The 26,972-nt window shown below is 40.8% G+C and overlaps 1 protein-coding gene across 1 annotated transcript in view; it reads right to left on the reverse strand.

Annotated features, from left to right (window-relative positions):
* LOC147322406 (uncharacterized) overlaps positions 1-26,972 on the reverse strand; it is a 32,001-nt gene continuing 5,029 nt past the window's right edge. Inside the window, exons 3-5 of the mRNA XM_086306918.1 lie at positions 16,013-16,609; positions 4,170-4,766; positions 1-2,717 (exon numbers count right to left, since the gene is read on the reverse strand). Of these exons, the coding sequence (XP_086163044.1) occupies positions 2,046-2,717; positions 4,170-4,766; positions 16,013-16,609 (1,866 nt within the window). The 3' untranslated portion in view covers positions 1-2,045. The remainder of the gene's footprint in view (positions 2,718-4,169; positions 4,767-16,012; positions 16,610-26,972) is intronic.

The following is a 26,972-nucleotide window of genomic DNA, read 5'->3' on the forward strand; positions in this document are numbered from 1 at the left end:
CTGCACGCTTGACTTTTCTCAGTTCATGGGCAGTTATTTTGCGCCTTGGTTTTTCCACACGCTTCTTGCGACGCTGTTGACTATTTTGAATGAAACACTTGATTGTTCGATGATCACGCTTCAGAAGCTTTGCAATTTTGAGACTGCTGCATCCCTCTGCAAGATATCTCACTATTTTTGACTTTTCTGAGCCTGTCAAGTCCTTCTTTTGACCCATTTTGCCAAAGGAAAGGATGTTGCCTAATAATTATGCACACCTGATATAGGGTGTTGATGTCATTAGACCACATCCCTTCTCATTAAAGAGATGCACATCACCTAATATGCTTAATTGGTAGTAGGCTTTCGAGCCTATACAGCTTGGAGTAAGACAACATGCATGAAGAGGATGATGTGGGCAAAATACTCATTTGCCTAATAATTCTGCACTCCCTGTAGAAAGGAAAAAATAATGTGCACATTTCCACGAGAGAAATCCCACGCCTGATTCTATCCTAGCCATTCTATCCTCGCTTTTTACATCCAACACAAAAACTGCAGTCGTGGTGCTTTCGATTGTACTCAGAACTCGGAAATTCTGCCTTCTGAATAGGAAGATGTAGGTAACAACAGACTGCAGATGAGCTGCATACAGAGCTGGACTGGGACAAAAAAATCGTCCCGGGCATTTTGACTAGAGACCGGCCCACCATTATAGGAAAAACCATAAAGCCTTTGAATGAAAATAAATGCTGTTGTGACAGTGATGTACACTGTTCTGATGGTATATATGTATCAATCTATCAATTGTTTGTTGTAAGACTCAGATAATTATTTTTTTAAAAGTGAGACATTTTAAATGAGAATAAGAAAGTATTTCCTTGTGCCCCCCTCTCCCTTTTAATGCCCTACATGGACCCCTGGCAACACTTTGCTAGACCCGCCCCTGCACAGTTACCAGCTGTCAGCTACTTAGAAAAGGATCCTGGTGTTATTTGTCTCTCAGAAACAGTTCATAACTTCCCTTCAACTCATTTATGTCACCTAAAAGGCAAACCTGTTTCTCCATCACCTGTTCAGCTCTGATTCAGTAAGGACATCTCCTTGTTTCATCTTCATGTTTCCCACTCACCACATAACCAAACCGATATCATGACCAGCAGATTTACAGCTGTGGCTCCAGCAAACATCAGCTGATACTAGAAATTAATATTAAATAAATTCTAACAACAGCTGATCAAGCTTGAACGTGCTGCTGTTGTTTAGCGCGACATCCGCTGGTTTCCTCTTTCTGGCGCAAAGTGGGCGATAAACAAACAAGAGAGAAAAGCCGATCAGCTGATCATCACTTTCACGATTGAAGCAGAAACAGGAGAGAAGAAGAGGCAGCTGTGCAGCAAACACACAGTAACTCCAGCTTTGTGTCTTTTTCATTGTAGCTGAAGTCCGGGACAAACTGTGTTTCTTTTCACCTAAATACGAAACGCGTAATATTTTCTCTGAATACGAGACGATTCCGTTTTTTACGGGACGGTTGGCAACTCTAATAATTAACCTTATGAACAAAATAAAGTTCAACATCAGTAACATAGCACCCACCCAGCTGTATAGAAACTCCGTCATGCTAGCTAGCACGCAGTACGAAAAAGTCAGCATAACGAAAATAAACTCCAACTAAACTTGGTTCATATCTGACCCAGATGGACTGCAGGTCATAACTTCTTACCTGAAGTTCAGTTCACCTGACACTCTCGGACCAGCGGCCGCTTCGGGTCTCTCCTCTTGCCTCCCTTTTCCTTCATCCACCTGCTGGCTTCCACCACTTGCTAATGTTATTGAATCTGTAGAAGCTCCGCGATAGCCACCACACGAAGTAACGAATAACGACCCTATCTAAATCCCAGTAACGAGTAACGCGTTCCTGGTTTTGGCATAATAACTAGTTACTGTGCTCGTTACCACAATAATAACGTAGTTACTGTAACGCGTTACTTAATAACGCGTTAGTCCCAACACTGCTCATCACCTGTTTAATTTTTCTCAGTACACAAGAGGAACATGTTCATTCACAGCTGAACTCTGTGGAGCCTGATCTCAAGGGTTTTATGTCTGACCCTGAAACCGGAAGAGGATCTTTCTGTCTCTTTAGATTCACTGTGATCCAGTGATGGGAGTGATTTCAGCCCTGAGTGATCACGCTGATGTTTGCACAGAGCAGACAATGAGGTGAATGTTTTGGCACATTGGTAACAGTGAAACAGTTTATTAGTAACGTGGGATCGTTTGTGTTTGGAGTATGAACTGAGATTCCTGAAGCTCTTGTCACACTGGTCACAGCTGTAGTTTCCTTCCAAGTGTGTACGTTCATGATTGTTACGATTACCTGATTGTAAAAAGCTTTTGTCACAGTGTCTGCACTTGTATGGTTTCTCTCCTGTGTGGACTCGTTCATGTCTTTTAAGGTTGATTGCAGTGGTGAAGGATGACCCACACTGATCACAGAGGTGCTTTGTAACCTCACTGTGAATGAGTTCATGTTCTTTTAATCTACCTGATGTGGTGAAGCTTTTCCCACATTCTTTGCAATATTTCAGTTTGTCTCCAGTGTGTTTACGTTGATGTACTTTTAGGGTGTGTTTTCGACTGAAAGTTATTCCACAAAGATCACAACGAAACTCTTCCCCACCACCACAGTGATGACAGGGTTGAGAACTGGATCCATCTGTGTCGCTCTGCTTCTAAACAAAGACACAAAGACAGTGTAAGTCAGTCCTTCAACATTTTTATCCTGAACGTCGCCTGAAATAAAGAGCATCTCTGCAGACGTCCAATTACATTTGACTGTTTCAGTTAACACACTCAGTTTACTGGGCTGCAATAACTACAATACTACCATCATAATACTACAGTAATACTTATTTCATGTTACAGTAACATCTGAGTTACACTAAAGTACTACTATGCTAATATTTACAGGGTACCAACGCAGTGCTAAACTACTAACTGCAGTAATACTCATTTAATACTGCATTAATAACACTGTAACTGTGCAGTTATAACACTCAGCTGACTGGGACACAAGACAAACACTGCTACCCCCATGACACTGCAATTATAATATTAAATAAGTATTTTAACACTAATGTCTAAAAGCACTAAAGCTATAAATAAGCAATGATACTACTGCTACAATAATACAATACCATTACGTAATGATACAACTTTGTTAACCATAAGAGAAGATTACAGAATGTTTGGTTTTGTGCTTATTTTCATTTGTGTTTTATTTTATTCCATGTACACCTGACAGAGGAACGAGCCGCTGTAAAGAAAGAAGAAAGAAAAGAAAGAAAGAAAGTGTACTTTATTTAGTCCCCGTGGGGAAAATCCCTCTCTGCATTTAACCCATTCACTCAGTGAAGCAGTGGGCAGCCATTGGGCGCCCGGGGAGCAGTGTGTAGGGACGGTACCTTGCTCAGGGGTACCTCAGGGTAGCTGTTCAGGGGAATCGAACCCCCGACCTTCCGATCATGGGGCCACCACTCTACCTACTGAGCTATCCCTGCCCAAAATGCCCAAAAGGCCATTTATGCTGAAATAATAACAATATCATGATATACCAGGAAACTGCCTGAACATTAAATAACACCATCATATCAATTTTCACCACTTTTAGTTTTTCATGATCGTGTAAACAAAAACCATAACTGAAATGAAAATCTGAATCACTCAGAGCTGCTTTTCCATCCATCCATCCATCCATTCATTCACTACCGCTTTTCCTTTTCAGGGTCGCGGGGGGCGCTGGAGCCAATCCCAGCTGTCGTAGGGCGAAAGGCAGGGTACACCCTGGACAGGTCGCCAGTCTGTCACAGGGCCAACACACAAGGACAGACAACCATTCATTCACACCTAGTGACAATTTGGATTTTCCAATTAACCTATCCCCACAAACTGCATGTCTTTGGACGGTGGGAGGAAGCCGGAGTACCCGGAGGGAACCCACGCAAACACGGGGAGAACATGCCAACTCCACACAGAAAGACTGATGGTGGAATTGAACTTAGGACCTTCTTGCTGTGCGGCAACAGTGCTAACCACCGTGCCACCGTGCCGCTAACGCAGTTTAATGAGCAGAGTTGTTCCAAACAGTCAGGCTAAAATGACAAGATAACAATATAAATACATACCTCACAGTAACTGCACTTGTAGAGTCTCTTTCTGGTGTGGATCTGTTGGTGTCGTCTCAGGTAACGTGGAGATTTAAAAGTCTTCTCACACAGGTCACATTTATAAGGTCTCTCCTCAGTGTGGGTAAACATGTGTTGTTGTAAATCTGTGCCTGTTATAAACTGTTTATCACACTGATCACAGCAGTACACAACATGTCTGGTGTGAATGTGTAGGTGTGTATTCCGGCTGTCTATGTGGCGAAAAGTTTTTCCACAAATGTCACAGCTGTATGCCTTAATTCCAGAGTGGGTAACTAGATGCTTCTGTAGTTGGCTACTTTGAGTAAAAGCTCTGCCACACTGATCACAGCTGTACGCTTTAACTCCACTGTGGATGAGTTGGTGTTTTTTTAGAACATCCTTCCAAGAAAAAGTCTTTCCACACAACTCACAGCTGAACGGTCTCTCTCCAGTGTGGATGACCTGATGACGTTTTAGTGAACCCTTCACAGCAAAACCCATCCCACACTCGTCACAAGTGTATGTTTTCTCTCCCTTTCTTCTGTGAGGTTTGTCGGCCTCCTGAGAGCGCTGACTTCTCGCTCCATGTTGGTCCTGCAGTGACAGAGATACAAACAGAGGCAGTGAGTGAAATGCAGTCGTGGAACAAACTGAACCTGAACAATCATTATAATTTCCTTTATTTCCTTTATATTTGAAAATATAAGGGATATAATAAAGGCTTATCGTATTATTTTATTATATTATTTTACTGTATTATTTTTATGGATTGGATTTATATAGCGCTTTTTGAGGCACCCAAAGTTCTTTACAATGCCCTATTCATTCACTCTCACATTCACACACTGGTGGAGGCAAGCTACAAGGCAAGCTTTTATTCATCAAAATAGATAGAAAAGACCAATGAGACCATCAAATAATTGAAATGCAGTCGTGGAACAAACTGAGCCGACTGTCTTCAGCACATCTCTGAGAAATGGTGTAGGTAACATATCCAAGGGGCACGTAGTTGGTTTCATGTGCATTATTATATCAGTGAGATGGGATAATGAAACCGGTTTAAATTCTGAAAAAAGGAATGAACATGTATGTGGTTCAGAGGGGTCTTGGGATGGGAGCGGGATATGTGCTCAGATATCATTAATTTTTTCAGTAAAGAATTTTTGAAAATCCTCAGACGTGTGTGGGGCAGTCTCAGATATGATTGATGTGGTGGGATGCAAGACAGAGTTGATTGTATTGAATAGAACTTTAGGATTACCAGACTTCTTGTTAATGATCATGGAGAAATAATTTGCTCTTTCTACCTTGATGGTGCGCTGATAGTTATTTAAGCAATCTCTAAACACTTGATAAGAAACGTGGAGCTTATCTTTCTTCCATTTTCGTTCTGCTTTCCTGCATTCCTGCCTGACGGCACGAGTGACCTTATTTAGCCAAGGCTGAGTTTAAAATTTTTGCCGTCTACTTTTTAAAGGAGCAATTGAGTCCATTATGTTGGTACAAGCACAATTAAAACATGCAAGAAGCTCATCAGGATTATTGCTATGAGGAGAACTTTCATCAAAGGTGGCTAAAGGAGATGCAGCGAAGGCAGCTGAGAATTGGGGAGCAGTTTCAGGTGTTATAGGGAGTATAAGAGAGGGGGCCTGAGTTTGTTTGGGGGATGAGTGAGGAATTGGAATATTAAACAAAATGAAATTATGGTCAGACGGACACACATCAATCACTTCAACGCCAATCACTGAGAGCCCAGATGACAAGATGAGGTCAAGAGTGTGGCCCTGCTTGTGTGTAGGGCCGTTGACAGACTGGGTCAGGTTAAATGAGTCCAAGAGTTGTAAAAACTCCCTAACCAAAGGTTTAGAGGGGCAACACATATGGATATTGAAGTCGCCAAGGATTAGAAGCCTATCAGTGGTTGGATAGAAAATCCGAAAATTCCTTAATGAAGTCTTTGTTAAGGTGAGGAGGCCTATAAGCTAGAGCACAGAGTACAGGAGAGGACAGATCCAGCAGTTGCAGTTCAAAACTGGTGTAGACACTTCTGGGTAGCATTCTACATTTAAAGTGATCTCTGAAAACTGTTGCCAGGCTGCCTCCACGACCAGCAGGTCCTAGGTGTGTTGAGGAAGTTACAGTTTTCAGGAGTCAGTTCCACAAAAGCAGCTAGATCATCAGTAGGTAGCCAAGTTCGAGTAATAAAGAGAAAGTCCAAGCCATGAGAAACAACCAAGTCACGGTATATGAAAGTCTTGTTCACCACGGACCTTGCATTGACTAATGCCAATTTAAGTGGTGAAGAATCTGAGAATGAATGTGTGACAGCACCAGATGGTACAAATTCCAGATGCTGAATCGTATGGTTAAAAGGGGAATCATAGTTTCTCCATTTGTTCACACAGCCAAGTTAAAACCACGTTAGCCAGCATGCCACAGCCACGAATTACAGCCCAGTGCCGGAAAAGTGTCTTCATAGTTTTATTTTTGAAATACACCAATTTTTATATACTGCAGGAAAAAATAAATAAATATTATAATGCAAATTGCAAAAATTAAAACAAACTATTTCCAGCAGTGCAATATGAGTCCGAAGCATCCCAGAAACGACACAGAAAGTCATGAAGTCAAATATAACTTTTAAAAACAGCAGTATAGGCTCACAAGGCCCTGATGGTAAAAGGCTACATTTCCGCAAAACGACATCACTTCCGGTTTCGGGCAGGACATGGAGGACATGCGATAGTTCGCGCTGATGGAGTATGAAGTGTTACGAACAGCTGACCGGATCGGCAAAGCGTGTTTCTGGAATATTATGTCTTTGTTGCTGCAAGTGCTTTCTATGCAGGTTTTGCAAAGCTTTATGTGGAAGGAAACTGGGAGTTAGGACAAGCTGATGGCATAAGATGTAAGTACAACTCCTCCGGTTTTCAAAAAGTAGTGCGCTAGCTTACGTGGTTGCAGTGCTACCGGGATTTAAAAACAGTTACACAAAACGGAGCGTGCCCGCTCTGACCGGCTTTAAAGGGTTAATAAACTGGAAATGTAAAGCTTACATGTAAGTCTTCATGTCTTGAAATCAGATATTGGGTCTGTACATGTGACATTATGTTTTTTCGTAAACTGAAAGATGCTGCAAAACAATCTGATGCAGAATATTTAGTGAAGTGATTGTATATATAATAATATACAACACAGTGATATAACCGGTTGGGAGGATGAGAGTTTTAGACGTGACTGATTATTTGGTGAAACTGTGATATTTTCCTCACCTCCTGTGTTGAGCTCATTGTTTCCTCTGTAGTGACTCAGCTGAGTCCAGATGGCTGAAAATGTTCCTCTGCTGCTCCGTCAGACTCTTCTCCTCCTGCTGATCAGCTGGGACACAAAACAGATCTTTGTTAGGCTCCACACTGCACTGAAGAGTCAAAGTGTCTCATATGTTCATCTGACAACACAAAGTACAAATTTCACTCTGATTGCTTGTAGAAATCTTGTGAGACGTGTTGTGCTGCAAAGTGAGGAAACTCTCTCACTCACTTATACTTCAGGAGGAACTTTGTGACATTGGCTCTAATATTCTAAGCAGCCCTTTACTATGGCAGGGCCAGAAAGTCCTATTTGAAGGTTTGGGAGAAGGACCATGTTAAAGGTGGATTGGGGTTTATACACTTTGTTATGATACAGGTAAGGCTGTAAGAGCCTGAGAAGGTGTCCTGAATGAACCTCTAAAACCAGTTTTCAGCTAACGACTCTGCTTCAGTCTGGAAAACAGCAACTACAAGTTTAAAGACTCCATCAACAATTCACACCCAGCAACAGCCTGAACAGCTCCTCCTGTGGTTTCCACAAACAGGGACAGACCTGTTACTCCCCCACCCCACACTTTCAACTCCTTCAGCCCCCCAGTCCCACCACCTCCACCATTCCCCAACGACCACTGATCAAAGCTCATTGATCAAATGCTGTGATTGCAGCGACTCCCCAACTCTCTGTGAATGGTACTCATTGCCATTGATCAGCGGCCTTTGATTAATGAGCTTTGATCAGTGGTTTCAGTGCTTTCCTTCCTGCTTTGACTGCAGCTGTGTTTGACACAGGAAGACATTATTACATTTGTCACGATTATACTTTATTCTTTTTGGGGGAAGTGCAGCTTTAAACCTTCATATGATTCAAGTCAACCCAACAAATCAATCTGAACGATCACAGGTGGGAAAAACTTCTGTAGATAAAAAAAAAAAAAAAAAAATTCAATCCACAACATGATTAAAAACATGATTTCACCAAATCACCAGGAGCTGCACATTAACCACCACAATATATTTTATTCTCTGTGCTTTCAAATATGAACACTGTTTACTTTCATCTCTGTTTCATTAGGTTTTGTTAACATCTTCCTGTGCATCACTTTACAGCAGCCACACTCATTAAAATGAGACTTTGTAGGAGTTCACTTCCTCTCATGTGTTCATCCACAGCAGCTGGACAATAAAGTTTATTGTGACCCTGATACTGCAGCAGATCGCTCTCATCCATTTCCTGTTATCACTTCAAATAGAAATGAGGCTGTAGAGGTTTGGTGCAGGCAGAAAAACAGCTGCAGGGACAATGAAAAGACTTTTCTGCTCCAACTTCTCCCAGCATGCTGAGCTAATGATTAGTTGGTGTTTTTCTCCAAACACTCTCTCGCTCTTCTCTCAACGTGTTCACAATAAACTGTGAACAGACACCGAGGAGAGCAGCAGAAGACCTCATTCAGGAGCTAAACTCAACATGAACTGAACTCACAGTAAAGTTAGCTCGGTGCTTACCTTTAGATGAGCCCACAAACCGAGAGAAACTCCGCGATGAAGCTGCAACTCTTTCCAAACACAGGAAACAGATCAGGGAGCAGAGACCCACGTGGTTCACGCTGATCTCAGCTACGATCCAGGAGACAAGGGTGGGCAGATCGATGCAGATATCGATCCAAACGGTGGTACTACTTTATTCTCTTTGAATGAAAAAGCAGCTCTCTGTGCAAACACCTCTTCTCGTGGAACATTCTTACTTTGTTCCGCCCTGTCACTACCCGATCCGTACCGGAAACCCGATCGGTACCCCGCATGCGCAAGTCTTACGTCACTTCCTCTCTTTGCCAACATTCAATATATTTGAATGATCGGATGACACTACATTATTCCTAAAAGATGAAAATCAAATCTCTATTGCTATTGAAACAATCTCCACATTTTCCAAAGTTTCTGGATTGTACTTGAATATTCCTAAATGTGAACTTATGGCGATAAAAGAATGTTCGAAAACAGCTTTGTGTAACATTCCAACAAAACAAGAAGTTTGTTATTTAAGATAAGATAAGATAAGATAACCTTTATTAGTCCCACACGTGGGAAATTTGTTTTGTCACAGCAGGAAGTGGACAGTGCAAAAGTTATGAGGCAAAAATTAGAATACAATAAGAATAAATACAGTACACAACTGTACAGAATAGAATAAAATACTATATACAGTAGAATAAAATAAAATAAATATACAATAAGATAAAAATAGAATACAAATACAATATACAACTGAGTAAAAATACAACGATGACAGAAAGGATTATTTAGGTATCATAATAACCAAAAATCAGGAAAGTAGAATCACTCAAAATTTTTATCCTATTCTAGAGAAACTCAAACACAGATTTAATCAGAGGCTCTTAAGAGATTTGTCGTTAAAAGGCAGAATATTAATAACTAAAGCAGAAGGCATCTCTCGTCTTACATACGCTGCATTGGCATTGCACCTTGATAAAAAACTTATAAAAGAGGTTGATAAGTTACTTTTCAACTTTATCTGGAAAAATAGGACACACTACATTAGAAAAACAGTTCTTATGAACTCCTATGTCAATGGAGGACTTAATGTGTTAGATTTTAACACTTTAAATAGCACATTCAAAATAAATTGGTTGAAGAATCTAATTACTAATCCTACTTCCATTTGGAATACTATACCTGTGTTCATGTTTTCTAAGTTAGGTGGCACTGAATTTTTCCTTACTTGTAATTTTGATATTGATAAAATCCCTTTAAAAATCTCTGCTTTTCATCGTCAAGCTTTTTTAGCATGGACTCTTCTTTACAAGCATAACTTTAGTCCACACAGTCATTATATCTGGAATAACAAGGATGTTTTATTTAAAAGAAAATCTCTCTTCTTAGATAGTTGGTTTAGGAATAACATTATTTTAGTCAACCAATTATTTGATTCAAATGGTACGATTTTCTCCTATGAAGAATTTTGTTTACATTTCAATTTAGCTATAAATTGTCACGATTATACCAAAGTATTTGGCTCAATACCATCAGGGGTTTGTATGCTGTTTAAGAATCAACCTAATATCACTTCATTCCACAGGCCGTTGGCATCTCCCATACAAACTTTTGTTGGCAAGATTTGCTTTTCTAAGCAATCTAAAAACAGCAATAAATCGATTAGAGCTTTATTTCAGAGTACCATAACCACGCTACCATATGTCATTTTTTTCTTGAACCAGCTGTCAGATGGTATTATGTGGAACGAAGTTTGGAAACTCCCTAATCAGTTTTTAATTACCAACAAAATTAAAGATATTTCTTATAAATAAATACACAGAATTTATCCTTCTAAAGATTATCTTCAAAGCAAATTCAAATTAGACATTGATACAAGCTGTAGCTTTTGTAAAACTTCCAAGGAATCTACTATACATCTTTTTTGGTTTTGTAACCTTGTACAAGATTTTTAGCAGAGTTTATGTGTTTTTATTTCAGAAAATATATTTAAAGGATTTGTACTGTTTTGGAAATATGTTTTGTTTGGTCTACACAAAAACCAAAGACAATTACACTTTGATAACAGATATATGATTAACTTGTTACTTTTAATGGCTAAATTTCATATTCACAAGTCCAAATGTTTAGGAAGACATCCCTCTTTTTATGTATTCTCCTTTGAACTTGTACAGAATCTTAACTCAATTAAGAACTCCACTAACCCAAAAGCTATAAAAACTATTGGTGTTTGTGAAAAAAGCAAGATCTTTCAATCACTTTATTCTTTGGCTTGATCAGTTACTTTCCCCCTAGCATATTTATATTGTTGTTTCTGAATACTGTTCGTGTATTTGTTTATCTATGCATACAATTCTTTTGTAAGTACAACACCATTATTGTAGTACTGTTTAATTCCGTTTTGTATTGTACTGATGTTTAAATAAAGGTTTGAGAAAAAAAAAAAAATATATATATATATAAAAAAAAAAAACCACCCAGCACGCCCCTGCGGGCGGTTTATCCTTCAAGCTCGGGTCCTCTACCAGAGGCCTGGGAGCTTGAGGGTCCTGCGCAGTATCTTAGCTGTTCCCAGGACTGCGCTCTTCTGGACAGAGATCTCCGATGTTATTCCCGGGATCTGCTGGAGCCACTCGCCTAGCTTGGGAGTCACCGCACCTAGTGCTCCGATTACCACGGGGACCACTGTTACCTTCACCCTCCACATCCTCTCGAGCTCTTCTCTGAGCCCTTGGTATTTCTCCAGCTTCTCGTGTTCCTTCTTCCTGATATTGCTGTCATTCGGAACCGCTACATCGATCACTGCGGCCGCCTTCTTCTGTTTGTCTACCACCACTATGTCCGGTTGGTTAGCCACCACCATTTTGTCCGTCTGTATCTGGAAGTCCCACAGGATCTTAGCTCGGTCATTCTCCACCACCCTTGGGGGCATCTCCCATTTTGACCTCGGGACTTCCAGGTTATACTCGGCACAGATGTTCCTGTACACTATGCCGGCCACTTGGTTATGGCGTTCCATGTATGCCTTGCCTGCTAGCATCTTGCACCCTGCTGTTATGTGCTGGATTGTCTCTGGGGCATCTTTACACAGCCTGCACCTGAGGTCTTGCCTGGTGTGATAGACCCCAGCCTCTATGGATCTTGTGCTCAGAGCTTGTTTTTGTGCTGCCATGATTAGTGCCTCTGTGCTGTCTTTCAGTCCAGCCACTGGTAGGATTTCTGGATATCAGCCACCTCCTCTATCTGCCGGTGGTACATACCGTGCAGGGGCCTGTCTTTATGTCAGTGGCTTCTATCTCCTCCTTTGGCCAGCCTATTACCCCAGCAGGGTACCTGATCACGGGCAGGGCGTACGTGTTGATGGCCCGGATCTTGTTCTTACCGTTCAGCTCTGAACGGTAAGATGAGATATATAGATCTAGATAGATATAGATATATAGATCTATAAATATCTATATAGATATCTATATATCTATATAGATATCTATATATCTATATAGATATCTATATATCTATATAGATATCTATATAGATATCTATATATCTATATAGATATCTATATCAAGCTGTTGAGAAATGCTAGGAGCTAACTGGGCGCTAACCGTATCATTCAAATATATCTATATCTATATCTATAGATATATATAGATATATATAGATATATATATAGATATATATAGATATAGATATATATAGATATATTTGAATGATACGGTTAGCGCCCAGTTAGCTCCTAGCATTTCTCAACAGCTTTTTCATTGCTCAAAATAAGCGTCACACTCACAGGAGGCCGGTAAACCAGTTGAAACGGTGTGCAATTTATCAAGACTCAACCCCAGGTAGGCCAATTATGGATCTTCGGATCAACATTATGTCAGCAGCTGTTCTCAACTGTGAACTACATTAAAAACAAACACCGTTCACGCCTCACAGATGACAGCTTACAGTCCTGTGTAAAGATGAAAGGGACTTGGTACAGCCCCGATTTGCAGATGCTGTGCGCAGAGGTTCAGGAGCAGAACCTCTCCGCTCAGGTGCGTCCGCCTGAGCGTTTATACCGCTGTCTGCTTTGGTCGCAAAGCCATCATGGATGTCTGTGGAGATCTGGCTTTTTTTAGATTCAGTTAAAATCAAGGCACTCGAAAAGATCCTCTGGAAAAGAGTAATATTCTTGAAACAGAGTTTAACACACAGAATTATAAGGACAGTAAGAAATTACACACAGAATATAGCGAGACAGTTAGCAGAAAGCAAAGTGAAGCGAACCCCATGGTGAAGAGCCTTTAAGCACAAACATAACAAATTTGCAAAGGGATAACAAACAGTCGTTATAATTAATCACACATTGAAATATCAGACAAATCAACAATACAGCTCTTCCAATTAGCTGCTCGTTAATATTATGCTGAACACAGTCCAAAAGATTCAACAAGTCACATCAGTCTCTACTGTCTGTCTACTGTTTACTATAATAGCCAAGAAGCTAAAAAAGGTAAACAGCAGTTTTCTCAATTCCTACTGAGTGTTATCGTTTCAGGACAATACCAGGTAAGCAGATGTGTCGTTTACTTTTGTGGGATTTTACACAACCCAGGAAAAATAATTAATACATAATAGGCTTGGAGTGAAGATATGAATCATAATCAAGCAGCCCGCCCCCTCCCCTTTCGACAGGTTGTGTGTGAGACTTCAGCACAGCATCAAGCAGGCGCACCGAGGGCCCTGACACACGTTAACGCTGTCATCAAGATTGACACAATTGACACAATTACAATTTTTAACCCATCTGGAGCGCAGAATGCACGAACTTTGGACAAACTGTCCGAAATACATTGACAGAGACATTTCAGGGATTTCTGATTTCTGCGCTCCAGAACGGATTAACTGTGTAAAATTTTTAATCACGTAATCGTGATGTCAGCATTGACATTAAGTTTAACCCTCAAACCTCAAGAGAATCTTTCCTTCTCTTTAGATTCACTGTGATCCAGTGATGGGAGTGATTTCAGCCCTGAGTGATCACGCTGATGTTTGCACAGAGCAGACAATGAGGTGAATGTTTGGGCACATTGGTAACAGTGAAACAGTTTATTAGTAACGTGGGATCGTTTGTGTTCGGAGTATGAACTGAAATTCCTGAAGCTCTTGTCACACTGGTCACAGCTGTAGTTTCCTTCCATGTGTGCCCATTCATGAAAAATACGATTACCTGATTGTGAGAAGCTTTTGTCACAGTGTCTGCACTTGTATGGTTTCTCTCCTGTGTGGACTTGTTTGTGTGTTTTAAGCTGACCTGCAGTAATGAAGGATGACCCACACTGATCACAGAGGTTCTTTTTAACCCCACTGTGAATCAGTTCATGGCGTTTTAATCTACTTGATGTGGTGAAACTTTTCCCACATTCTTTACAGTATTTCAGTTTGTCTCCAGTGTGTCTACGTCGATGTACTTTTAAGGTGTATTGGTGACTGAAAGCTTTCCCACAAAGGTCACAACGAAAGTCTTTCCCACCACCACAGTGAGGACAGGGTTGAGAACTGGATCCATCTGTGTCGCTCTGCTTCTAAACAAAGACACAAAGACAGTGTAAGTCAGTCCTTCAACATTTTTATCACGAACGTCGCCTGAAATAAAGAGCATCTCTGCAGACGTCCAATTAAATTTTACTGTTTCAGTTAACACACTCAGTTTACTGGGCTGCAATAACTGAGAAGGCAGACCTCCATCTGTGGGGAAAGAGCGAGACATCTGCCTGTCCCCTGTGCTTTGGAAGAGGGACCCTAGAACACCTCCTTAGCAGCTGCCCAAGGGCCCTGGCCGATGGTCGGTATCGTTGGCGGCACGACCAGGTGCTCAGAGTAGTTGCTGAAAAGATTGCCTCAGCAATCAGCACCAGCAAGCATCATCATGCTCCGAGGAAGGCAATCTCTTTTATTAAGGCTGGTGCGCCCACATTTGACAACTGGCCTCCTCAACAGCCTCTGATTGGCAGCTACAGGCTGACCTGGGTAAACAACTAAAGTTCCCTCAGAACATTGCAAAAACATCACTCCGGCCAGACATGATAATTATTTCTGAGGCCTCAAAACAGCTGATCATGCTGGAACTCACAGTGCCCTGGGAAGAGCGGATTGAGGAGGCCAATGAAAGGAAACGAGGAAAGTACCAGGAACTAGTGCAGGAGTGCAGGGGAAGGGGCTGGAAGACTTTCTATGAGCCCATAGAAGTGGGTTGTAGGGGCTTTGAGATGAGATGAGATGAGATGAGATGAGATGAGATGAGATGAGATGAGATGAGATGAGATGAGATGAGATGAGATGACCTTTATTAGTCCCACACGTGGGAAATTTGTTTTGTCACAGCAGGAAGTGGACAGTGCAAAAGTTATGAGGCAAAAATTAGAATACAATAAGAATAAATACAGTACACAGCTGTACAGAATAGAATAAAATAATATACTATATACAGTAGAATAAAATAGAATAAAAATATACAATAAGATAAAAATAGAATACGAATGCTATATACAACTGAGTAAAAATACAACGATGCCAGAAAGGATTATTGCACTTAGTGTTATTGCACATATAGGCCGGCTGGGCGTGGCTGGGGCAGCCAAGAAGAGGGCCATCCAGGCTGTGAGTGAAGCGGCAGAGAAAGCCACAAGGTGGCTGTGGATCAAGAGGGCTGATCCGTGGGTAGCTACTGGTACGCAAGTCGGGGCCTGATCACCCCCGGCTGGGTCGCCTGGGCGAGGGTGTATGACCCGAAACACCTGATGACCTTAGGATACATCACTGAAGATGAGTACCAGTGCATCCAGGAGATGTGTCTTTATAGCAATATTACCACCATAATACTACAGTAATATTAAAATCATAACTGACATGAAAATCTGAATAATCACTCAGAGCTGCTTTTCCATGCAGTAGAATTGCTAACATGCTAACACAGTTTAATGAGCAGAGTTGTTCCAAACAGTCAGGCTAAAATGACAAGATAACAATACAAATACATACCTCACAGTAACTGCACTTGTTGAGTCTCTTTCTGGTGTGGATCTGTTGGTGTAGGCTCAGGTTAAGTGGAGATTTAAAAATCTTCTCACACAGGTCACATTTATAAGGTCTCTCCTCAGTATGGGTAAACATGTGTTGTTGTAACTTCGCATGTGTTGTAAACTGTTTGCCACACTGATCACAGCAGTACACATCTTGTCTGGTGTGAATGCTTAGGTGTCTATTTCGATTCCCTATATGGCTGAAAGTTTTTCCACAGATGTCACAGCTGTATGCCTTAATTCCAGAGTGGGTAACTAGATGCCTCTGTAAGCTGCTACTGTGAGTAAAAGCTCTGCCACACTGATCACAGTTGTACGCTTTAACTCCACTGTGGATGAGTTGGTGTCTTTTTAGGGAACGCTTCCTGGAAAAAGACTTTCCACACAAGTCACAGCTGAACGGTCTCTCTCCAGTGTGGATGACCTGATGATGTTTTAGATTACCCTTCTCAGTAAAATCCTTCCCACACTCGTCACAGCTGTATGTTTTCTCTCCCTTTCTTGGTTGAGGTTTGTCGGCCTCCTGAGAGCGCTGACTTCTCACTCCATGTTGGTCCTGCAGTGACAGAGATACAGAGGCAGTGAGTGAAATGCAGTCGTGGAACAAACTCAACCTTGAAATTCCCAACATAGTATGGAGCCCTGCAAGGGACATGAGAGGAAAAAAAATAAAGATGAACTTTTGCGAGATTTTGCAAAAGCCTTCAAATGCAACCTGTGAAGGATGCAGTCTATTTTGCAAGATCTTGGAAAACGTTTGTTCATCTCAATATTTTTCTCCCATGTCCCTCGCGGGGCTCCGTAACATTAACACTAGTTTTAGACCTGAAGGTGGAGTGTGGCACCAAACACCTTAAAGGTCTCTTATCCCCACCTGCTGGTAGTTCTAACACATTACATCCAACCTGCTGTTAAAATAATTAATGACTGTTTAAACACTAAAATCATGCCCATCCCTGCTGCTTGTACACAAATATTAATGCCTCCATACTAACACACACAGAATAGTAATACACGTTTACCAAGTGAATACTTTTATACTTCCCATTTCCTATCATATATTTTTATGTTTTTTCTAATTTATTCAACATTGTGTGCAATTTTTCTCTTTTTTTTCTTCTTTTCTTTTTTTTCCCTTCTTTTTTCTCTTATTAGAATACAGAAAATGTTCAAGTAATTAGACGCAAATTCCACTAAAGGACGGATGGCAGTTGCTGTGACATTCTTGGAAAGGAAGAAAACTAAACCAGACAGAAGATAAAGTAAAAAAGCTAAAAAATGAAAAAGAGCCCCCAGAAGACATCAGCGCAGCTCAAAGGGGTCACAGCCCAATGGATCAGTGGTTGTATTTATTACAACAATCTCAAATGAGTTGCGTTAGAAACTCTACATTGGTAAATCATTCATTTAGAACAGTCATCGACAAACTGTTTGTGAATCAAGCCATTCTATGTAGGCAGCTACTGAAATAAGGATAAAAACAGGTCAGCGCCGTGAATGCTGCAGTGTTTTGTAACATAACTGTGTAGGCTGCTGACTCCCATTCTAAGACTCAATCTCTGTCTCTCCATTCACAAGAGAAACAGACAAGACAGACTGACAGTGGGAGGGAGATATGATTAAAGTGGAAATGAGACAAAAAAAGATCTGAGAGAGACTGAAGAGGACCGAGGACAACATAAAGGTCACCCACTCACAAAGGAGAGAAAGATGAAGAACATGCCCAGAATAGCAGCAGATAGGTCAGATGAAGAGAGAATCAAATAAAGTCATTAAACAATTCTTAAACGGGAATCACACGAAAGCAACCCAAATAACAACAACAAAAAAAGTCTGTTTTTCTCTTACAGGTCACCGCTGCAACTAATATGGCGTCCACCTACAAATCACGAGCAGCTAAGCAGCAGCTTTTTTTTTTAGGGCTCCCTCTGGACACATATATCTTTAGTTGTTTGTCATCTGCCATTCAAAACACAAAAGACAAAACCAAGCTGCACAAGATCGTGAGTGCTGGTTACACAGAGGCTGATGAATATGGAAAATGAAGCATAATAGAAGCGGCTTCAAAGAGCAATATACTCCTCTGAGCAGTGAATGGTCAAGCAAGCATGTTGTTATTCAATCTGTCACAATGTTAGAGGGCTACAAAAAGGGAAGGACAGATGAGGTGATGTACACAACACAGAACTAATGGTGTTAAAAAACAAAACACTATTGGTTTAAAAAGTTGCTATTTCAATTTTAATAAAATCTTAATGTGTGTGTGTGAACACACACTTGGTAGCAATGAGGAGGGAAACTGCATTTTATAACCTGTGGAAAAAACCACAGGCTCTGGGTGGTGCAGTAATTATCACCACTCTCTCTGTGTCTGTGTATGTTCTCTCCGGGTACTACTCCTCCTTCCCATAGTCCAAAGACATGGGTGGAGATGGTTAATTAATGATTTTATTTTATTTTTTTGGCCTGTCCCGTTTGGCTCTTTTGCCATCAGAATTATTGTCTAAAGGCAAAGAAAGATGCCCAACGGATTTACTTTACCAAACTGACCATCCCAGCCTTGCCGTAATGGTCCATTTGATTCACCTTTTATTGTTTATTTTATTTTCACTTGCTGAATACGGGACAGACTTGACTGGGGGAAAGAAGGGGAGAAAGAAAGAGGGAAAGAGAAACAGCTGAGAAGAGGGACGGGGGAGAAGGGCAAAAGACAAAAACCAACAGAACGGGCAGAGAAAAAAATGCATATATCGATCACCTGGATCACCTGCTGAGAAAGAAAAAAGAAAGCAAGCAGAAGAGAACAAGAGTAATAGAATAAACAACATCACAATGATATATGGGAATATGACAGTAAATACTAAATGTTAAACATTATTGTGCAGCACATAAGATCAACAGAACACAGTGTGCTTTGAGGTAGGAGCCAAAAAGGGTGTAGTTTGTGGGTGTGATCACCCGTGTGTACACCTGTGAGCATGGACGCGCTTGTTTTTTTAAAAGGTTCCTTCATGTAATAATCTGCTAGAGGGTGTGGGGGGGCCACAGCCCCATCCACCAGGGCATGAAGCAGGTATGGAGGAGATCAAAACTCCAGACATCCAGAGGCCCCCAGAACACAATAGACCAAGGAAGACCAACAGAGGGGCAGCTGCGCCACTGTCCCAGAAAGAGCTGAGGAGAGTCCCAGATGAGGGCTCACTCAGCAGCCGCGGAGCAGAAGCCAGGGGGAGTTGCAGTGACGCGCCCGTGAGCTCCGCCGGCAGCCAGCCGTGCCTGAGTGACCGAGCCCCAGGCCGAGAGGCCGGGGGCACCCCACCTCCGAAGTGGCCCGAGCGAGCCCCAGGCTCCAGGCCCCGATAAGCGTCTGCCAAGGAGTGAGCCGGTGTGTACCCGGACGCCCATCCCCAGACACAAAGAACCACCAACGCACCGATGTCTGAGGGAGTCCGCCACTGGCAGGGGAAGTGGTGGTGGGGGGAGATAGCCCTCCATACCTTGGAGGGCCTGAGATGTCCCCAGAGAGGTGGCGCCTGATACCCAACCTGACATATAGACACAGACATACAGGCACACACATATACAAACATCCATTTCCACCCATATGCAATTACCCAGCACTCAACCAACGTGCAATTTTTCTCAGTGTGTTGCTAGCTGCTGTTGTAGGTTCGGCTGCTGTACATCACAGAGAGAGAAAAGAAAGAGACCTAACGTCACTCAGAGATGGAGAAAGATAAGACACACAGGACAGGAGAGGAAGAAGAGAGGTTAGATTTAAAGGGAAGGACTGCTCAGTGGGATTTGATCAACTGGAGATTAAAGCTTACATGCAAGTCCTCATGTGTTGAAATCAGATATTGGGTCTGTACATGTGACATTATGTTTTTTTCATAAACTGAAAGATGCTGCAAAACAATCTGAGGCAGATTATTTAGTGAAGTGATTGTATATATAATAATATACAACACAGTCATATAACAGGTTGGGAGGATGAGAGTTTTAGACGTGACTGATTATTTGGTGAAACTGTGATATTTTCCTCACCTCCTGTGTTGAGCTCATTGTTTCCTCTGTAGTGACTCAGCTGAGTCCAGATGGCTGAAAATGTTCCTCTGCTGCTCCGTCAGACTCTTCTCCTCCTGCTGATCAGCTGGGACACAAAACAGATCTTTGTTAGGCTCCACACTGCACTGAAGAGTCAAAGTGTCTCATATGTCTCAAACTGTTCAGACTGCTTCCATCAGGAAGGAGGTTCTGCAGCATCCGGTCCCGTACCAGCAGACTGAGAGACAGCTTTTTCCATCAGGCCATCAGACTGCTGAACACTTCATAGACACCTCAGCTTCACTACTGGAACTTCAACATTATGCACTCCATACTGTACAGTAACGCCACTGTTTTGCACATGTTTCACTCTGTATATTTTATTTTATATATTTTATTTATTGTTTACTCTATTTAATTTGTAAAATATGTGTACACACACACACACACACACACACACACACACACACACACACACGTAGAAAAATATTTAGTATACACATCCAGAAATACATATACTATTATATATTGTACATATATTTATTAGTTTCAGATGTAGCCATTCTTGTATTTTGCTTGTTTACATTATTGTATTTTGCACAACTCTGTTGCTTGTGAAGCTCGCACACAAGAATTTCACTCACATGTGCTGTACCAATGTACCTGCACATGTGATGTGACAATAAAAGTGATTTGATTTGATTTGATGTTCATCTGACAACACAAAGTACAAATTTCACTCTGATTGCTTGTAGAAATCTTGTGAGACGTGTTGTGCTGCAAAGTGAGGAAACTCTCTCACTCACTTATACTTCAGGAGGAACTTTGTGACATTGGCTCTAATATTCTAAGCAGCCCTTTACTATGACAGGGCCAGAAAGTCCTATTTGAAGGTTTGGGAGAAGGACCATGTTAAAGGTGGATTGGGGTTTATACACTTTGTTATGATACAGGTAAGGCTGTAAGAGCCTGAGAAGGTGTCCTGAATGAACCTCTAAAACCAGTTTTCAGCTAACGACTCTGCTTCAGTCTGGAAAACAGCAACTACAAGTTTAAAGACTCCATCAACAATTCACACCCAGCAACAGCCTGAACAGCTCCTCCTGTGGTTTCCACAAACAGGGACAGACCTGTTACTCCCCCACCCCACACTTTCAACTCCTTCAGCCCCCCAGTCCCACCACCTCCACCATTCCCCGACAACCAATGATTAAAGCTCATTGATCAAATGCTGTGATTGCAGCGACTCCCCAACTCTCTGAATGGTACTCATGGCCATTGATCAGCGGTCTTTGATTAATGAGCTTTGATCAGTGGTTTCAGTGCTTTCCTTCCTGCTTTGTCTGCAGCTGCGTTTGACACAGGAAGACATTTTTACATTCTTCACGATTATATTTTATTCTTTTTGGGGGAAGTGCAGCTTTAAACCTTCACATGATTCAAGTCAACCCAACAAATCAATCTGAACAATCACAGGTGGGAAAAACTTCTGTAGATAAAATAAAAACCAACATTCAATCCACAACATGATTAAAAACATGATTAATTTTTTTTTTCTACCAAATCACCAGGAGCTGCACATTAACCACCACAATATATTTTATTCTCTGTGCTTCAAATATGAACACTGTTTGCAGTGGTAATGATTAGTTGGTGTTTTTCTCCAAACACTCTCTCACTCTTCTCTCAACGTGTTCACAATAAACTGTGAACAGACACCGAGGAGAGCAGCAGAAGACCTCATTCAGGAGCTAAACTCAACATGAACTGAACTCACAGTAAAGTTAGCTCGGTGCTTACCTTTAGATGAGCCCACAAACCGAGAGAAACTCCGCGATGAAGCTGGAACTCTTTCCAAACACAGGAAACAGATCAGGGAGCAGAGACCCACGTGGTTCACGCTGATCTCAGCTACGATCCAGGAGACAAGGGTGGGCAGATCGATGCAGATATCGATCCAAACGGTGGTACTACTGTAGTCTCTTTGAATTAAAAAGCAGCTCTCCTGTGTACCTCTGTCACTACCCAATCCGTACCGGAAACCGAATCGGTACCCCGCATGCGCGAAAGGTGTCTACTTCCGGTCAAAGCGTTTTACGATAGTTACGGGTCAGAGTATCTGTTAAGAATAACAAGTATATCTTAAAATGTTTCCAATAATGAAACATTTCAATACAATGTAGACAAAAACGAAAAATTTAAAGATAGTTACGGATCAGGACTCCCCGATCCCTACCGCTCATGCGCAAGGGTTTTCTTCTTCCTCTGTTTGTTTATTGGCAGTTTACTCCCCAGTGTACGAGGACACTGCCACCTGCTGACCGAGCGAATAAACCCTATTGTTAACTGAATTAGCGTCATTACAAACGTGTGTTAAACTTGATTTAGTGATAGTCGAGTGTGTTTATGCTTGTCTGTGTGGAGATTGTTGGAATAGTGATGATGATGTCCACTATCACTGTCAGTTGTCAGGAAACACTTCATCTGGCTGATGAATCTTCACGTGACATATTACAAAGTCTGTATTATTAACTCTGTAATTAGGCGCCATTCTTCTTATTTTACGGCGCTGTTGTTCAATCGGGGAACGCTCTCTGTTGAGGAGAAAAGCATGAATTTGTTTGTATACGGATTATTTATTTTGTTTAAATGTCCCGATAGTCGAAAAGGAGGCAGAACTGTTGAGAAATGCTATGAGCTAACTGGGTGATAACCGTATCATTGAAATATATAGACGAGACGACGAGGCTCCAGTTACAGCAGTGCAAGTAAACAAACAATAAATATAAGAAGAGTAAGAAAATAAATATACACTTTAGGACAAGGGGTAAAAGGATCAATAACAATTTAAAATTTATATTTTGATGATTTAAAGTCTCACACACAACCCGTCAAAAGGGGAGGGAGACCTGCTGCTTCCAAATAGAGCACATTTCATTCATAATGTTGTCAATCCAAGCCCATCATGTATTCATGATTTGAATCGTGGGTTGTACAAAATCCCAGAAAAAAAAACTATGAACTAAGGTGTAGGTCTATTAGGTTATGTTGTGGTGATTCTCGGGTTGAGGGATGGGTGTTCATACTGGAGTGCAAAATTAAATGCTAATGGAAGATGGACAAGAAAAGTTCAAAGCCATCAGGTGCTCAGTTTAGAAAAAGAGAAAAGAAGAGGAGGAGTAACGAGCAAAAGATACAGGTAAGCAAATGTGTCATTGGATAATGGCAGGTCATCCTGAAACAATCAGAGTCAGAATACTTTATTAATCCCTAAGTAAATTATGTGGGTTACAGTTGCTCCAAGAAGAAATAAAAAAAAAAAAAAAAGTAACAGTAACAGACTAAACTCCAAACAATACATTATGTTACAGATTTGACAAATTTAAGAAATAGCACTAATATACTCGCCCAGGGCAACAAACAGACTACGACCGCCCCTGCATATTAGTATATTCTGAAGTAATTTGTTTCCCCAAATACCTCAGACCATTCACGGACCATCGAAATTGTTTAAATATACTATGAGGGCAGTGTCCTGACATAGGCATTGCATATATCCCAATTAACATGATACCCTGAAAGCGATGTAAAACTTTCTATACATTGTAATAGGGATGGAATAGACTTCCCAGGCTGCGTCATAAGTAACAACATATCATCTGCATTTTGTAGATATTTATGTTGATTTTACCCATCGAAATCCCAAATATGTTTACGTTATTTCTTCGTTTTTGTGCAAAAGGCTCTATAGCAATTACAAACAGCCTGGGGCAAAGGGGACAGAAGAGATTAGATATAAATCCGTTTGTCAATACGTGTGCTGAAGGCGAATCATATAATGTTTTTATCCACCTAATAAAATTGTCACTAAAACCAAATTTTTCTTATGTCTTAAACAGATCTTCCCACTCGACACAATCAAAGGCTTTAGAAGCATCCAGCGATAAAGCTACGTAATTTGGTAAATTGACCAGCCGCCTAATATTATCTGAACCATACCAGTTCAGAACAAAACCAGATTGCGCTGCATGTATCTTTGTATGCAAAGGTATGGGACGGTAACCGCTTGGGTCTAGAGGATCTTTCACAGTTTTAGGGATAAAGGTTACAAGTCCAGAGTGCATTAACTGAGGTAATGAACCCACTTTAAACGCCTCATTATAAACATCGAACAGCATGGGGACTCAACATATCCTCCAATGCTCTATAGAAATCCAACGGTAACCCGTCTAATCCTGGAGCCTTATTAAGTGACATGCTGTTAATTGCGTGGGTAATCTCCTACTGTAATTGGAGCCTCTGTAATCTGCTGATCAGTAATAGAAAGCAGTGGCAGATTTAGATCAGTAAAGAATGCTTCAAATTCCTGTTCATCTAAACTACCTTGTGTAGAGTAAAGATTGTTGTAAAAGGCCCTGAATCCATCATTTATCTGTCTGGTAGAAGTTGAAATAATCCGTTTCGATTGTCATGTACCTGGGATGTGGTTCATACTGCCTTTTTAAGACCATATGCTAATAAATGGCTCGGCTTTTCTCCCATTTCCCAATATGCTTTATTTATACGAAATAAAGAATATTTTGTCTTTTTGTTATACAGGCCATTCAACTTATATTTAACATTATCAATTTTATTCAACTCCGTCTTTTGTATGAGAATGTACTACCGTTAACTCTGCCTCCGGGTCTTTAATTAAGGCCACATTTAAATGCCACCTGCAGCTTCGAGGTGTCTCCAAAATATTTCAAAGAAATAGGAAAAATTGGCACATGTTCTGAGATTACTATATTACCAATACTTGAATTTACAGAATTATTCGCTAAGGCTTCCGATATAAGAAAGTAGTCAATTCCAGTATAAACGTTATGAGGAGGAGAGTAGAAAGAATACTCACATTTCCTTCCTTTCTTTTTTTTTTTGCCCCGTCTCTGTCCTGCCAGGCCCTCATTGGCCTTTCACGGCCAAAAAGGGAGCCCTGATTAATTGCAGTACCCTGTGATCTGTCAGGGCATGTGTCCAATTAGGGATGAGGAGGAGGGAGAGGAGTCTCTCTGGGACAATTCAACAAAAAGTACAGTAAAAGCATCCAATAAAACCATAAGAACAAAACACTGTACATTATTAAAAGATGATGAAAAATGATAAAACACAGCAACCCATGCAAGAATGATTAAAACATAAAGTTACACCCATCTATTCCATCCTGTGACCTGACACTACTTCATGAAAGAAAAAATCTAAAATAAAGATAAAACACTTACAGTATTAAATACAAAAACAACTATTGTTCCTTTATTCACACGCCTGATTCAGAATTATTTTCACACCAGATATCTTTCCTGACTGAACCTAAAAGCAGTATTAAAAAGAAAACTGCATCACAGATGATTTAGAAAGACTGCTTTAGAGGTTAGTCACAGCTGAAGCTTCCTGCGATCAAATGGCTGCTGGCAAAGATGCATGTTGTGCTGCGGTTCGTGTTTCTGTGGAGCTGAAATGCATCAAGTGCCTTAGAAGCACAGAGATACTTGTTTAAATGTTTAATGCAAGTAAACCCACAATGTCTTATAATAGCACTGACATGACAGGATACTGTGTCTATCCTTTCTACTTCAACATTTAGTAACTAAAACTATTTTGTAATTAAAACCTTACCCACCAGGGGGCAGCGTTGTACCAGAAAGTTTTACTTTGGTTGCCAACCCTGCAATAATAAGAAAAGCAGCACATGTTCTGTACTGATTACATAAGCATTATATGCTCTCGAACACACCTTTAAGGTTAACTCTACCATGAGTGCCATGAGGAATTTGAGGGCCCATAGAAAAAAAATATCACTTTGGATTATGTAAAACTTTCTGTACACTTTGCATCCAGATAAAATCAGGGCACTCAAAAAGAACCTTTGAACAAAGGTTTAGAATTCTTGGAACTGAGTTTAATACACAGAATCATATGAACAGCAAGAAAATACATACAGAGTATAGCGAGACATTTACATGGCAGCAAGCAAAGCAAACCCTGTGGTGAAATGCATTTAAGCACAAACAGCAGAGAACCACAACACGACCGACACAAAAAATAGCAACCCGGGGAATATCAACCTCCTCCTGCCGTTGGGTACCCTTTCATCCTTTGTTCTCTCAAGGTCGATATGAAGTTTTTACCTCATAAGTAAAGTTTCAAATTCAAAAATGTCCTATAAACCCAATTATCAATGTGATATGCTCATCAATATTTTCCATCAGTTGCTTGTACTTTGCTTCTTTTAATCTTACACTTATGTTCCATAGCTGTCTTTTTTCCACTAACTTTATGGCACTATTTCATAACTTTCTGAGTGCCAGTCCGAGAATCCATTATTTTTTAATTCTGTCCCTTTGTCAGTTTTATGGCCAAAGTGAGTCTGCAAAACGGCATTTGACAGTTAATCATTTTGACCATTTTTTAAGTGTGTGTGCCAGAAGTAGACTACTATCTATGATAAGAAAATGGTTTTCTCGCTTTCTGGCAGCTGAGGCAAGAAAAACAATCCCAGATGCATCCCCCGCAGGCCAGGTTTCTTTACCAAATAGGCTTTGGAAACACTGGACACAACATGAGGCAATAAAGATGAGCAGAGAGAAAGAGAAAGTTGAATTAGTTCCATGTTTGCACTTATCATTGTTGGCCATAGCACAATCAAAGGTTACTCATTGATCCCAATTATCTCATGTTATTGATCAACATGTGTTCATACAACAAGTCGTGCAAACACCATTAATATAATTGTAGATAATATTTGACCTAAATATGTTGGTCTTGTGGTTTTAAACATGTAGGTTAGATGCTTTTCACAGTGATTCCATTATATAAACACTTCAGAGTGTGTG

This window comes from Aulonocara sp. 'chitande type north' Nkhata Bay, linkage group LG9, assembly GCF_057382095.1.
Source record: "Aulonocara sp. 'chitande type north' Nkhata Bay isolate Kocher_YH1m ecotype deep benthic linkage group LG9, A_spYH_male_GT1.1, whole genome shotgun sequence".
NCBI classification, from domain to species: Eukaryota; Metazoa; Chordata; class Actinopteri; order Cichliformes; family Cichlidae; genus Aulonocara; species Aulonocara sp. 'chitande type north' Nkhata Bay.